General features: G+C 47.2%; 1 protein-coding gene across 2 annotated transcripts in view; it reads left to right on the forward strand.

Moving 5' to 3' along the window:
• Positions 1-16,021, forward strand: part of FBXL20 (F-box and leucine rich repeat protein 20) — a 134,152-nt gene that overhangs the window by 89,630 nt on the left and 28,501 nt on the right. For both annotated transcript variants that reach the window (XM_060256055.1, XM_060256054.1), the window contains exons 3-7: positions 3,559-3,613; positions 6,756-6,830; positions 7,471-7,565; positions 12,361-12,429; positions 15,880-15,975. In XM_060256055.1, the coding sequence (XP_060112038.1) occupies positions 3,559-3,613; positions 6,756-6,830; positions 7,471-7,565; positions 12,361-12,429; positions 15,880-15,975 (390 nt within the window). The remainder of the gene's footprint in view (positions 1-3,558; positions 3,614-6,755; positions 6,831-7,470; positions 7,566-12,360; positions 12,430-15,879; positions 15,976-16,021) is intronic.

The following is a 16,021-nucleotide window of genomic DNA, read 5'->3' on the forward strand; positions in this document are numbered from 1 at the left end:
TTCAGCATCTCTCCAGGGCAAGTGGGTCTGCATTTGAGGCGTTGCCATGGAGGACTACAGAGTAGTTCAGAGGTGGAACCAGCTGCTTAGGAAGGCAGTGAGCTCCCCTTCATTGGCAGTCTTCAAAACACGGCTGGATGATTACTTGTCGGAGATGCTTTCGGCTGATCCTGCGTGGAGTAGGGCGGTTGGATTAAATGGTCTGTATGGCCCCTTCCAACTCTAGCATTCTATGACGTGTCCTTCACAGCAGGGCAGAGTAATGTGTAACAGAATTCTCTGCATCTAATCAAACTGCAATTCCCAGGTTTCTTTCAGGGAATGTCATGGCCGTCAAATTGTATTATTTGTAGCGTGTGTGTCCGTGCTTGCCTCTTCTGCACCAGCTCTGGCAGTTATCTGAAGAGGGTTCTCTTGGCTCTTCTTAGGAGGTCACGATGGGGCGTGAGGAAGGATCTGCTCCCTCGTGTGGACGTCCCAAATCCTAAGTGTGCAAAACGCAGTAAAACTGATCTGACTCGCGTCTCGTTGCTTCAGGTGTTCCTGTCTAAGGCTTTGGGAGTTTTGCGTAATTTCCACTTTGCATAAATTTCATTTGAGAATCTGGTCCGCTAGAACAGGGGATCCCCAACCACCAGGCCGCAGACCGATCCAGCTAGCAACAGGGCCATGGAGTGAGGCAGAGCAGCTCTGCTGCCCCTTCTGCCCACCTGGGACCCAGGCAGATGAAAGAGGCAGTGCAGCCTTCAACCGAAGCGCCTTCACCGCCTCTTTCGTCCGCCCGGGTCCCAGGCCGGCAGAAGGAGCAGCACTGTTTTAAATGGGAGGGGGAGGCAGATCGGCCTTCTGCCATCTGACCACCTAGCAGGGAAGCAGCAGAAACAGCCCCTGACTTCCCCTCCCATTTAAAGCCCCCCCCAAGGGGGGTAGGGATGGGGCATGGACAAGGGGGGCTGCCTGGGGTGGCAAAAACCCCAGCAGTGCCTCCCCCACCGGTCCGTGGAAAAATTGTCTTCCACAAAACCGGTCTCAGTTGCCAAAACGGTTGGGAGCCACTGCACTAGAAGATAGCATTGCGTGCCTCATGCCGTTTCCCCCCCCTTACTCAAGATGGGTAGCCACATTAGTCTGTCCAATAGCATCTTAAAGACTAACAAGATTTGTGGCAGAGGAAGAGCTTTCGTAAATCACTGGAGAAGTGAGCAGTGACTCACAAAAGCGCATGCCCTGCCAAAATGCTTGTTAGTTTTTAAGGTGCTGCTGAACTCTCGCTCTTTCCCCCCTTACTCAACACCCTCCCCTTGACCAAACTTTTGATGATAGGAAGCGGAACTTTTTTTTTGTAGCAGGAACTCCTTTGCGTATTAGGCCACACACCCCTGATGTAGCCAATCCTCCAAGAACTTACAGGGCTCTTAGTACAGGGTCCAGAGATAGAATTCTAGCAGGGGTTCCTTTGCATAATAGTCCACACCCCCCTGCTGCAGCCAATCCTCCAAGAGCTTACAGGGCTCTTAGTACAGGGTCCAGAGATAGAATTCTAGCAGGGGTTCCTTTGCATAATAGGCCACACACCCCTGATGTAGCCAATCCTCCAAGAGCTTACAGGGCTCTTAGTAGAGGGCCTACTGTAAGCTTCAGGAGGATTGGCTACATCAGGTAGGTGTGTGGCCTAATATGCAAAGGAATTCCTGCTCAAAAAAAAAAAACATGATAGGAAGAATTACGAGTGTTGGAAGGGCAAGGCATGGACGCTAGTCAAACACTTGTACAAAAGGACTTACATAAATACCTTGTGGATTTGCAAGTGAGGCAGATACTGGTGGGGGCTGCTTATAGACCAGATTCTTAGAGCTGCTCTCTCTTTCTAACCTCTGGTTCAGGCTGACAAAGAGAAGTTCTGCGTCACGAGCTCCCTGCTCCTCGGGGGCATGTGGCTGCCTCGTCTAGTCGGGCTACAGACAGTCTGTAAGCTGCTCTGGCATGGCTAAGAGAGCATTCGCACTGAGCTTTTAGTAAGCTTTGAGTGCTGTTTTTAGTTGCGGAAAGGTGCCTATTCTTGGAAGGTTTGCGGAGTTCCTTAACCAAAAGACTTCTTGGGAGAGACAATGCTAGTTAATCCTGTCGTGCCCATCCATGATTACATGCATTCAGATTTGCACCTGAATTTCACTTGCTGTCTGCTTTACTTGTCACTGCATTTTTGTGGGTGTGATATTGCACAGTTTCTTAGCCTTTGCATGCATATGTGCGGGGGAGGGGGGGAGATATAAGGTAAAATTTCAGTGACTGTTATAGCCAAAAAAGGGATTTTTTGTATTGTAAAAGTAGTCAGCAAACCAGTTGTATTCTCTACTGGCAAGACAGCAAGCTATTTCATGGCAGGAAATGGAGGGTAGGAATGTGCGCCCTCCATTTCTCTATAAGCACAGAAAAGCTGCAGAGTGCAGAACTCAGTTTCCTGAGTGTTTGTGCTTTCATTTAAAAGAAGAAGAAGAAGAATGCCAGCCTGCATGGCTATGAAGATAAAGTTGAAAGTTGTGGCCCTCGCCTGCTGAAATCTCAGAAGCCAAAGAGAGAGGAGCTGAATAATATTTCCAGTGGCTGACTGCCTGCTTACGGTGCTGTGCCCAGCTCCTTTGCGCTCTTCAAGGCTAGCAGAACCGGAATAAATTATGCAGAATGGTTTTTAAAAACCCTGTAGAATAAATTATGTTAAATAAGCATATATATATATTTTTGCATTGCTGTCCTGGTTATATAGTTTAGATTTGGCACAAAGCTTAAATTACCTTGACACAGAATTTATTTTTAGCACGGAGTGCGCGTAACCTTGATTTAACGTTTGTTGTCACAAGAATCCGTAAGCAGCAGGCCAGTTCATCAGATATATGTGAGGAGAAGGTGTTGATTACCCATATTGATGAAGAGCTGGTTTATTTTCTCTTGTACTTCTTTTTAGGTACATAATATACCTGCATCCAGGGCTTACCTTGTGTTATACACCCATCTTCTATCCCAGTAGCAAGCTCTCCACCTAACACAAGCACAAATCAAGTGCTGGAGTTGGGAGAAGAGGGGTCCCTGCGTTTGTAGATCTGAAAAAAAGATCTGCATAAGCCTAGCTGAAAGCTATACAGCATTCCATGGGGTGGGATTGTGTAGGATGTGTGGATTCTATCCTTGTGCGTCCCCCCACAGAATAGAAATAGCAGTGTTTCCAAAAAGAACATTGAAACAGTTGGAAGATGGTTCTGCAATAGCTCATCATATGTTAATATGACTAATATCTGAAGACATGTGGTTTGCTTTTCCCTGTAATCAATATTTGTCACAGTTCTTCTAAATATTTGTCTGGTCAGTTCATTTTTTTTGTTTCTGCTGGTGAAGTGGTCCGCTCTGAATGTTTCCGGGTTGAGTCCCAGCACTGGAAAATGATTGCCAGAATAAGCTCTTTTGAGCTGCAGTTTAAATCAAGCTCTGATGCAAAGAACTTTGGGAGTAAATGGTGTGAAAGTTCGAGCACTTAGTTATTTGTATCTGTTTGTTTGTTAACAGAATATTCTCCTTCCTGGATGTGGTCACCCTATGCCGTTGTGCTCAGGTCTCCAGGGTAAGAATACTTGCATTACCAGTACTGGTGAGGTTTTAACTGCTTGTCTCTTGGACACTTCCAGTTGGCCAGCTTGTTTCAAAACCAGGGAGATGTCAATATGAAGTGAATTTTATATGCATTTGTCTCATGCAGACACGCAGATGGCACACGCCACTGGGCATGTCTCTTGGGTTGCACAAAACGATGGGCTTGTTCTTAATGTGCCTGTCTCTCCGTACGCAGAGCACATGGAGGTTCATTGGCTCACTGCAAAACTCCCTCCTAGTCCTCCAGAAGGACTCAGTAGCTTCCAGTGATATCTGTGAAAATCAGTATGAAGCTGTAATTCAGAATTCTGTTTAGATAGGAGCAAAACTTGCTCAAGTTTACTGGTACTGGGTTAATTGCAGATCATTCCTCAGGAAACCAGTAGGCACCGTTTACTTTTGCAGAAGATCAGTGCAGCCTATAGTACTATCAGCCGTGTTGCTAAAAATTTCCATATCCCTAAAGATTCAGGACAAATTATAACTTCCGTTGTTAGAGAATGACACTAGCAGTGTTCCCTCTGAGCTGAGTTAGTGTGAGCTAGCTCACGGGGGGTGGGGTTTGCCTCTGGCTCACACATCTTTGTCTTAGCTCGGGAAAAATGGCCCCTGAGCAAACTAATTCATGCAGTAGCTCACAACTTTAATGTCAGTAGCTCACAAAGTAGACTTTTTGCTCACAAGACTCCACAGCTTACAGGGAACATTGGACACTAGGGTAAATGCTGGTGTCTCTATTTATTGTCCACACGCACACACAAACACACACTTCACTCCAGTCATTAAATGCTTGCCCAAAGAGAAACAACCTGCATCCTTTCTCAAAAGATACCTGGCTTTGGTGGAACTCGTGAGAAAGGGAATTGCAACACTGAAGATGGGTAATTGGAGAATAGCTCTGCATACCCTTATAGTTCAAACTTCTCAAAAGGATGATGCATTTAAGTGGGTGTTCTTGCATGTTCATGGAGATCACAGCTTGCCTGCGTATCTGTCACAAAAATATGTCATGGCTTAATATGAGGGAGAAGGAGGAGGAGGAAGCAGGGTCGTCGTAATTTGTGATGAGTGTGGTGGGTATTGGTGAAGTATGATGTCACACTTACTGTATGTCTCCAATGCACCATTGCCAGATGCCCAGAGAACCAGTCATGTATTATGCATTCTGCCCCACTTCTCATCCAGAAGGATCCACGGGGCAGCATAAACAGAACGATGAAAGGCATTTAATCTGGGGACACCTCCATCTCCTCTAATATACCAGTGCTCTGGGGTGGTATCCCACCCAGTTCTGGGCTCTGGTTAACCCTTTCTGCTTTCCCCCATCCTTGTTCATCCAGTCCTGCTCCCCTGGCTGCCGACATGCAGAGGTTCACAGTCGCTGGGCTGTGAACTCTTTACTGCCTTCCCCCAAAGACTGCTCCCCACCCCCCCCCACCCCCGGTCAAGACCAACAGGGAGGCATCTTGCCTCAGTTGAGATGCTGAATGTTGTCTGTTGAGTTACCTGGTTATGTGTTTTGCATGTTAGGGTTAAAAAAAAAAAAATCTGAGCTCTCTGAGACCATCCAGGAAAGAGATCTTGGTATTATGGCAGATCCCTGGCACATAAATTGGGCAAGGATTGTTAGGGAAGGTATTGGAAATTAAAAAGACCAGTAGCGTAATGACTTTTTATTTTAAAACGTTACAGGCAGTCACCTATGGAATACCCTATGCAGTTTTGGATGGTATTCCATATGAAACTGCCCCATAGCTTTACATTTGTCGCATGTTTAAAAAAAAAAAAGTTACCATAGAGCTGATTTATACCTCACCCTTCTCTCTGAATCAGAGACTCAGAGCGGCTTACAATCTCCCATATCTTCTCCCCCCACAACAGACACGCTGTGTGGTGTCGTGGGGCTGAGAGGGCTCTCACAGCAGCTGCCTTTTCAAGGACAACTCCTATGAGAGCTGTGGCTGACCCAAGGCCAGTTACAACTGCTGGAATGGCCTTGGGTTAGCCATAACTATCAGGAGTTGTCCTTGAAAGGGCAGCTGCTGTGAGAGCCCTCTCAGCCCCACCCACCTCACAGGGTGTCTGGTGTGGGTGGGGAGAAGATATAGGAGATTGTAAGCCACTCTGAGTCTCTGGTTTAGAGAGAAGGGTGGGGTATAAATCTGCAGTCTTCTTCTTCTGAAAAGGGTACAAAAATGCCAAAGCATTCAAAGACTTAAAGTACCTATCATTTGAGTTAAAGCTAAAGTGTTTAGATTTTTTTGGGGGGGGGATTGGGGGGGATGGGCAAATGAAATGGGGCACGATGAGAGGTCTAGAAAATTTTGAATGATGTCAAAAGCGGGGTATAGATATTTTTGTGCTCTCTCATACTTGGAGTCATCTGATGAAACGAACAGTAAATGCAAAACGGGGAAAAGATGACATATGATGTGGCCGGGGTCATTAGTTTAGACAGATGATGGGTCTTAGCAAACAAAACCTCTGCATTCAAAGAAAATAAGTCTTGGAATTAATAGGGACCAGTCTGTAGGTTTGCTGGAGACATCGCACTGGTCATTGTTGAAAACAGATACTTTACTTGATGGGCTGTGGTTCTTTTCCCCTTCCCTTCTTGTGCTTTCCCTTGACTTTCATAAGGAAACCTGCCTCGCGCTCCTTTCATAAGGAAACCTGCCGTCTGGCTCATAGAGAACACTGCTGCCTGAACTAAAGCAACCCTAAAGCAAATGCGTAGACATTTCCTGTTGGTCTGTGTAAAGAATGTTGCATAGCCCAAGCACCTGCACGTAAATCATAGTTCTCTCCCTGTTTGGGGAGCGCAGAAGTTCTGACGGCACGTGCGCAGGCCTGCACAAAAGTTGTCTTGACGTTTCTTTGTGTTCCTCTGAAGTCTGAGATGGTCAGCAGCAAAGCCAACAATTGATTTAAACCATCTCGCTGTAGTCCGGTTGCCACCTAAAATCATCGATTGCTGGCACACGTGTCAAACATCCCATTAGCGGCCAATAGCGTGGATCTGAATTTGACCCAAAATGCCTTTTGCCTTTCATCCTCCCCCTTATTTTAACTCCCGATTTGACTCCCCTTTTCTTCCCTGCCTTTCTCTACAGGCATGGAACGTCCTCGCCCTGGATGGCAGCAACTGGCAACGCATTGACCTGTTTGATTTCCAGAGGGACATAGAGGTATAATTAAGCAATGTGCAAAAAAGCCATTTCTCTTGTTAAACCGTAATTAAGGCACTGTGTAAGATTAATAATAACCCACGTAACCTTTTGCAACTTTTCCCCAGAGACAGGAATAATTAATTTTTAGTTTCTAGCTCCAGGGAGCCTTCACAGCTGTGGCAGCCGTTTCAGATGCTAAAACTACATTAAATCATCCCTGTATGGAAGGGTGCATGCTCGTCCATGTGTGCAGGCATGGGCTCTTCATGTTTTTACTAAAGAAGTGAGATTGGGGGGGAGGGGAGGTGGGGGGAAGATTTGCTGCTTGTAGAGTTTAGTTTTATAGCCCACCTGTCACTACCTGAAGGAGACTCAGAGCGGTTTACAATCTCCTTTCCCTTCCTCTTCCCATAACAGACGCTCTGTGAGGGAGGTGGGGCTGAGAGAGCGCTGAAAGAACTGGGACTGACCCAAGGTCACCCAGCTGACTGCACATGAAGGAGCGGGGAATCAAACCCAGCTCTCCAGATTAGAGCCCGCCGCTCTTAACCACGACACCAAACCGGCTCTGATTTTGAGTCCTGCTAATTAGTGTGGGCTCCGCCAATTATTTTAGAATTATCATATCGGTGGCTTTCTCCTTCTGATCTGATTGCAGGGCCGGGTAGTAGAGAATATTTCCAAAAGATGTGGGGGCTTCTTGCGGAAGCTGAGCTTGCGCGGATGCCAAGGCGTCGGAGACAACGCGTTAAGGTAAGCGGGTCTGATTTCCATGTTTGTTTTCCATAACAAAGATTTTATTTCCATAGCTAACAGACGTTCGGAGCGTGTTTACGTAGAGAGGGGTGGCTTATCAACTCACAAATTTATTTAGGCGTAATAGCATCCCAGAACTGAGTGACCTCTGTGTTCCGTTCAGTAGATTGTGATCCAGGGACTGTAGAATGGCAGGCCCAGATGGAGGAAACCGGAGTTCACATCTCAGTTCCTTGTACAGTACAAGGAGTGTCGCAAGGCTGCTCTTAAGCCACACCTCTTTACATAGCCTCCATTCATGTGGGTATTGTGAATGGCACTGCTGCAAACCATTGTAGCTGTGGCTTTCCCTGTCGTAAATACTACAGGAGAAGGGGTTTCAGTGCAAAGTCAATGCAGATAGAATACCACTGAGAAACAATGAGTATACTTCAGTCCTTAGATATGATTTGTCCTATATACAACTTTAAACTAGTGTATTCAAATATCAATTTCCAATTTACTTCCCTCCAGAAAAAATTTACAAATTATTAACAACTAGTTCCAATACTCCTCTAGTTTTCAAGACATTTCCATACTGATTCTGCCTTAGCTTTGAACTGTTGAGTCTGTGTAAGAAATTATTGAAATCGGGTTCCATTTTAACAGCCTGATGAAATGAAAAAAACCAATATTGAAACGCCTTGAAATCTAGAGGAGACGTCTTACGAAGGCTGTAAGGATTTCCAGGTCCCTCCATTGGAAAGAATTTCACAAGAAGCTATGGACTGCATGATGAGCTTTGTATATTGGAGGAAGGATTTCTGAAAATCCCTCTGTTGGAAAGTATTGGAACTAATTGTTGTTTGTTAAGAATTTGTAAATTTTTTTTCTGGAGGGAAGTAAATTGGAAATTGATATTTGTATACACTGGTTTAAAGTTGCATATAGGATAAATCATATCTAAGGATTGAAGTATACTCATTGTTTCTCAGTGGTATTCTATCTGTTGTGGCTTTTGCTGTCAGCATAATAATAATGGGTTGGATCCATCAACCATTTTTGCTGTCTTGCCCAATCCCCCTCCCTGCCACAGCTCCCTTTCTCCCTTGGCTTTTGTCTTCAAAGGTTCAGCGATCTGCTGCTCAACATTTTTTGGTGGTCAAAAGACACACATTTCTCCCTTTTGTTACCAGGAGAAAAGCCGGTGGGATCCAGCGCAATCCCTGGAATCCAGCAACAGCACTGCCGTTGTAGGTGTACATATAAATAGGCCCTTCACCATGAACACATTGCAGAGTTGCTCAGACTAAATCACTTTGTATGTTTTATGGCTCTCCTTTGTGTTTGGGGTACAAAAGAGACTAAATCCCGAGTAAGTTTTCACCCAAAGAGTGATTAACACATGGAATTCACTGCCACATGAGGTGGTGACAGCTGACAGCACAGACAGCTTCAAGAGGGGACTGGATAAACATATGGAGCAGAAGTCCATCTGTGGCTATTAGCCATAGTGTATTGTTGAAACTCTCTGGGGCAAAGATGCTCTGTATTCTTGGTGCTTGGGGAGGCCGCAATGTGAGGACTTCTAGTGTCCTGGCCCCACTGATGGACCTCCTGATGGCCACTGTGTGACACAGAGTGTTGGACTGGATGGGCCATTGGCCTGATCCAGCATGGCTTCTCTTATGTTCTTATGTGACACAGAGTGTTGGACTGGATGGGCCATTGGCCTGATCCAACAGGACTTCTCTTATGTTCTTATGTGACACAGAGTGTTGGACTGGATGGGCCATTGGCCTGATCCAACATGGCTTCTCTTATGTTCATTTGAACCACATACGCCATTGTACTGAAATGAACAAGGCATATGTTAACATCCCATTGTGGGGGGCGGGGTTCAGAGATTAGCATATGGATGTCATACCTGGCCATCTGTCTCCGTGACCTAACAGCTGTCAATCCAGGGGGATCAGCAGAGAGCTTCCCCCAGCTTGGTACCCATTCATTTCCCACTATACCCCGTGCGTCTCAGTTGCATACTGTGTGCAAAGAATCCCATGGCCCTGGGGAAAATAGTTTATTGGCCAGCTCCTCCTTTGGCAGGAAGTCTGCTTGAGCACCCCACTTTCTCATTGAGCCAAAAGCTTTATCTCAGCAAAGCTCTGCCTCCAGTGCAGGAGTCCCTAACCTTTTTGAACCTGCGAGCACTTTTGGAGTTCTGACACAGGATACGGGGCCCAGCAACAAAATGGCTGCTGCAGTGGGCGGAGCTAGCCATGAAATGGTTGCCACAGCTTAACGGCAGTAACGCAGTGGTGACCTTTTTGTTGCAGTGGCAGCTGCCGCCAAAGCAGCGTTTTTGAAAATCTGCACAGCCAATCAGATCTCCAGTAGTCAGAAGCCTCGCTGGGCAAAGGCCGTACCCGGCCCCATCCTCATCTGAAAATGTTTGGCAGGCACCAGAAATGGTATCGGCAGGTGCCATGGTGCCCATGGACATTGTGTTGGGGACCAGCATTCCCTCTAAGCTGTGGGGGTCTTGTGAGCAAAAATTCTACTTTGTGAGCTACTGGCATTGGCGTTGTGAGCTCCTGCATCAGTTAGTGTGTTCTGGGGCCATTTTTCCTGAGCTAAGACAAAAATGCGTGAGCTGGAGGCTAAAAATCTGTGAGCCAGCTCACGCTAACTCAGCTTAGAGGGAACGCTATTGGGGGCCCCTGCTCTAACGACTGATGGGGGAGTGTGATTAACCTTTCCTAAGGAGCTGAGAATATCTTGACTACCTCGGGCCCCTGTACCGGCAGGTAATTTTTTTCCCTAGGAATCTGAGGGGCGAAAAGTCCCCGTGTACAACTCTTAAGCTGAGCTTTCAGGGAAGGCTTCTTTGCCAGAGGAGTGATCTGTTTCCTTTTGAGCTGTGTCCCACTAGAATCCAGGCTCTAGGGCAGGGGCATCAAACATGCGGCCCTGGGGCCGAATCAGGCCCCCAGAGGGCTCCTATCAGGCCCCTGAGCAACTGGCTCTTGTCTGCCTCCTTCTTCCTCTCTCTGGCTTCCTTCTGTATCACAACTTGCTTTGCAAGGCTTGCTTGATCGCACAGGAGCTACAGAGCAAAGCCTCAGTTTCCTCCATTGGTTGAGGCTCCTCCCCCTCCTGGTGCCCTGGGGAGGGAGGGAAAGAGCCAGTTTTCCTTTGCCCAGTTCCCTGGATCCCATGGGAGAAATGCAAAGAAATACAAAGAATTTAAGATCAACAAGTATTGATGTTTTAAATATGTTTTATTTTAAGTTTTTGGGTTTTTTTTAAAAAGGTCTTGTCATGTTTGTCTGTATCCTTGAAAAAGTTTACATCTCTGCTACCTAATCTTAAATAGATACACACATGGCCCAGCATGACACGGCTCAGCCCAGCCCTACAAGGTCTCATTGGTGTCAGATCTGGCCCTCATGGCTTTCACACCGCTGCCCTAGGGGGTTTACATTTTCTCTGTTCTGTCAGGCAAGCTTTTCGGTCCAGTTTTCCAAGACCATGTCTAGCTATCTCCTCCAGTGGTGGGTTGTCCCCATTTGTCAGCGCTAAAGTTACAGTGACTCTGTGCCCACCGTTATTGTGCAAAGGTGCCACTGGGCTTCTGTAGAGCGGCTCTCTCCCGCCCCCTTTTATTATCCTCAACAATAGCCTGGTGAAGTATATTAGGCTGAGAGATGGTGACAGGCTCCACAGGGCACTTTCTGAGCTCCCATCGCTGATCTGCTGTACTCAGCAACAGGAACCTTGTGCACACGCTTGACCCCTGGCAAGAGGAAGAATTTTGAAAAGCAGATGTCGTTGGTTTCAAATGCACCTTTATAAGCGTGAAAATGGCTTAATTCCACCAGATAGCTGAATTCTACCAGAGCAAGAGCCTTCTCAGTTGCAGCCCCAATACTCTGGAACACCCTCCCAGAAGCCACCAGGGTCCTGCGGGACTTATCGCAGTTCCGCAGGGCCTGTAAGACTGAACTGTTTCGGATGGCATATGGGGGAGGGACGGTGGCTCAGGGGGAGGGACGGTGGCTCAGTGGTAGAGCATCTGCTTGGGAAGCAGAAGGTCCCAGGTTCAATCCCTGGCATCTCCAAAAAGGGTCCAGGCAAGTAGGCGTGAAAATCCTCAGCTTGAGACCCTAGAGAGCCGCTGCCAGTCAGGGGAGGGACGGTGGCTCAGTGGTGGAGCATCTGCTTGGTAAGCAGAAGGTCCCAGGTTCAATCCCCAGCATCTCCAGCTAAAAAGGGTCCAGGCAAGTAGGCGTGAAAATCCTCAGCTTGAGACCCTGGAGAGCCACTGCCGGTCAGGGAAGGGACAGTGGCTCAGTGGTAGAGCATCTGCTTGGTAAGCAGAAGGTCCCAGGTTCAATCCCCGGCATCTCCAACTAAAAAGGGTCCAGGCAAGTAGGTGTGAAAAAACTCAGCTTGAGACCCTGGACTGCCAGTCTGAGAAGACAATACTGACTTTGATGGACCCAGGGTCTGATTCAGTATAAGGCAGCGTCATGTGTTCATATCTAACGGGAGAGGGCTGCCACCACATCTGGATCTATTGTGCTTTAGTACTAACTGCCTGGGACCTGTACGCGTTGAGAAAGGAAAATATTATATGATCTGCCTGAAGTAGCACCATTGCAATCTGTTTGATTGTTTTAATATTGCTTATTATTTATTGTGTAATTTATGTCGTTAGCTGCCTTGAGTCTGTGTAGAACGGGCGGGATAGAAATATCACGTAAATAAATAAAACAAATAAAAAGCAGTGTCTTTTCTCTCTGCTCTGAAGGACATTTGCCCAGAACTGCAGAAATATCGAAGTGTTGAACCTAAACGGCTGCACCAAGATCACAGATGCGTAAGTGGCCCTGGAATTTCACAATAACTTTTGAAACAACTGTAGTATTGCAGGGTAGAGTATTCCACATAAAGGAAGGACTGGTGGGGTTGTAGGTATAGGAGCAGAAGGGGGTGGTTCCTGCTTGCGGGGAGAGGAAGGGTAATAAAGCCAGTGGCTGCTTGAGGATCAGACATATGGACAGTGTTCTCTTTTATTCCTCGGTAGAAAGTAATTATCACTGAGTTGTGTTCCTGCCCAGGACTAATTACTTGGCGCTTTCAGTCAGTGGAAGGAACGCAAACCATCTGCCACCTCAAAGGCAGGTGAACAGATTAGAGATAACAGGTGGGTTTTCTTCTTGTGCCCTTGAAGCTTTCTAGCCACACCCTTTTTTGGGGGGGGAGCGGGGTGATTGAGAAAATTAGGGAAGAAAATAAAGCAATGAGCCAGTGCTTCTTGAAGAAGAAGAAGACTGCAGATTTATACCCCGCCCTTCTCTCTGAATCAGAGACGCAGAGCGGTTTACAATCTCCTATATCTTCTCCCCCCACAACAGACGCCCTCTGAGGTGGGTGGGGCTAAGAGCTCTCCCAGCAGCTGCCCTTTCAAGGACAATCTCTGTAAGAGCTATGGCTGACCCAAGGCCATTCCAGCAGATACAAGTGCAGGAGTGGGGAATCAAACCCGGTTCTCCCAGATAAGAGAGCTATGGCTGACCCAAGGCCATTCCAGCAGGTGCAAGTGGAGGAGTGGGGAATCAAGCCCGGTTCTCCCAGATAAGAGAGCTATGGGTGACCCAAGGCCATTCCAGCAGGTGCAAGTGGAGGAGTGGGGAATCAAGCCCGGTTCTCCCAGATAAGAGTCCGCGCACTTAACCACTACACCAAACTGGCTCTCTGTCTTGAATCTCTATTTGAAAATCCCTTCCCCATCTTCACATGATGAAATAAAAAACCTTGTCCAAAATGGTCCATTATGCATATTTCAAACAGGCAGGAGCACAGAACCTAAGGCACCATGTAGCTTGCACAGAACTACTGTACTGTATCACATCTCCCCTGCCAGAATCTTCTATATGGGTTTTTAGAAACACAAAATCCAGTAGATTGAAAGGGCAGCTGTTGTGAGAGCCCTCTCAGCTCCACTCACTTCACAGGGTGTCTGTTGTGGGGGAGGAAGGGAAAGGAGATTGTGAGCCGCTCTGAGACTCTTCGGAGTGGAGGGCGGGATATAAATCCAATATCTTCATCTACCTCACAGGGTGTCTGTTGTGGGGGAGGAAGGGAAAGGAGATTGTGAGCCGCTCTGAGACTCTTCGGAGTGGAGGGCGGGATATAAATCCAATATCTTCATCTACCTCACAGGGTGTCTGTTGTGGGGGAGGAAGGGAAAGGAGATTGTGAGCCGCTCTGAGACTCTTCGGAGTGGAGGGCGGGATATAAATCCAATATCTTCATCTACCTCACAGGGTGTCTGTTGTGGGGGAGGAAGGGAAAGGAGACTGAGCCGCTCTGAGACTCTTCGGAGTGGAGGGCGGGATATAAATCCAATATCTTCATCTACCTCACAGGGTGTCTGTTGTGGGGGAGGAAGGGAAAGGAGACTGAGCCACTCTGAGACTCTTCGGAGTGGAGGGCGGGATATAAATCCAATATCTTCATCTACCTCACAGGGTGTCTGTTGTGGGGGAGGAAGGGAAAGGAGATTGTGAGCCACTCTGAGTCTCTGATTCAGCGAGAAGGGCGGGGTATAAATCTGCAGTCTTCTTCAGCCTGGAGAGGAGGCAACTGAGAGATGATATCACCATCTTCAAGTACTCGAAGCACTGTCCTGTAGAGGAGATTTTTTTTTTTTCTGTTGCGGAGTTGTTTTCTGTTGCCCTGAAGGCTGGACCACAACCAGTGGGTTGAAATTAAATCAAAACAGTTTTCAGCTAAACGTTAGGAAGAACTTCCTGACAGAGCGGTTCCGCAGTGGAACAGACTTCCTCGGGAGGTGGTGGGCTCTCCTTTGGAGGTTTTTAAGAAGAGGCTAGATGGCCATCTGACAGCAATGCTAATTCCGTGAGTCACTATGAATGTAGGCAGATTGTAAGAGGGAGGGCAGGAAGGGATGAGCCAGTGTTTGGCTCTTGTGGCCCTTTTCAACACGTTCAGGGTAGGGCTGATCACCACTTTGGAGTTAGGAAGGAATTTTCCTGGAGGTTTTTCCCCCCCTTCCTCTGGGTGTAGAGCAGGGGTCACTGGGGGAGGTGAGTTGTTCTGAATTTCTCGCATTGTGCAAGGGATTGGGCTTAGATGATCCTTGGGGCCTCTTTCAGCTCTGCGTTTCTTTTCCTCTTGAGAGTAACAGAAATAAAATGAAATAGAAGTGTCGGTTTCCACTTTCCTGAGAATGGGGTTTGGGTGTTCTAGAACACAGTGGAAGAGGAAACACAAGCACAATTTTGGGCTTTATCAGCAGAAGTCTAGAGTCCAGATCACGTGAAGTGATGGTATCTCTTTACTCTGGTAAGACCTCACCTAGAGTACTGTGTTCAGTTTTGGGCACCCCATTTTAAGAAGGATATAGACAAGCTGGAACGGGTCCAGAGGAGGGTGATGAAGATGGTTGAGGGATCTGGAGACCAAGTCCTATGAAGAAAGGTTGAAGGAGCTGGGCATGTTTAGCCTGGAGAGGAGATGGCTGAGAGGTGATAGGATCACCATCTTCAAGTACTCGAAGGGCTTTCCTATAGAGGGTGGTGTGGAATTGTTTTCTGCGGCCCCAGAAGGTAGAACCAGAACCAGTGGGTTGAAATTAAATCAAAAGAGTTTCCGGCTCAACATTAAGAAGAACTTCCTGACCGTTAGAGCGGTTCCTCAGTGGAACAGGCTTCCTCGGGAGGTGGTGGGCTCTCCTTCCTTGGAGGTTTTTCAACAGAGGCTAGATGGCCATCTGACAGCAATGAGGATCCTGTGAATTCAGGGGGAGGTATTTGTGAGTTTCCTGCATTGTGCAGGGGGTTGGACTGGATGACCCTGGAGGTCCCTTCCAACTCTATGATTCTATAAGCATTTTGTCCTTCCTGTTCTCCTCCTGCTGCTATCCAAAATTGACGTAGCTCACTTTTGTAGCTCCATGGACTTAATGCCTGAGCATGCACATCTAACCATGGAGGGAGGGAAAGATGTGGAAGTCTGTTTTGTTTTCAAAAATATGCACACATTTAATTCTATTTAAAACATTGATGCGTGCACATGCATCACTCATTTTTTGTTACTTGTCGCGTCTGCCTTCCAAATGTTGGCGTTTTCTTCTTGCTGCATCTCCCTACTGGTTTGTGTTGAAAGGAAAAAAATTATATGTCATATTCAGTGTGTTGAAAACGGCCGGTTGGTTTGACCTTTCAGTCGACCGCTGTGAAAAAGCCCCCTGCAGCCGTGCAGTCATAACACAGTGTCTCCTGTGCCTTTTGTTCTCCTTCAGTACCTGTACAAGCCTTAGCAAGTTCTGCTCCAAACTCCGGCATCTTGATCTGGCTTCCTGCACATCGATAACCAACCTGTCCCTCAAAGCGCTGAGGTGAGTGATTTGCAACTCTCACGATCGCACCTTTTGACCTTGGGTT

This window comes from Heteronotia binoei, chromosome 15 (genome assembly GCF_032191835.1).
Source record: "Heteronotia binoei isolate CCM8104 ecotype False Entrance Well chromosome 15, APGP_CSIRO_Hbin_v1, whole genome shotgun sequence".
In the NCBI taxonomy this organism is placed as follows: Eukaryota; Metazoa; Chordata; class Lepidosauria; order Squamata; family Gekkonidae; genus Heteronotia; species Heteronotia binoei.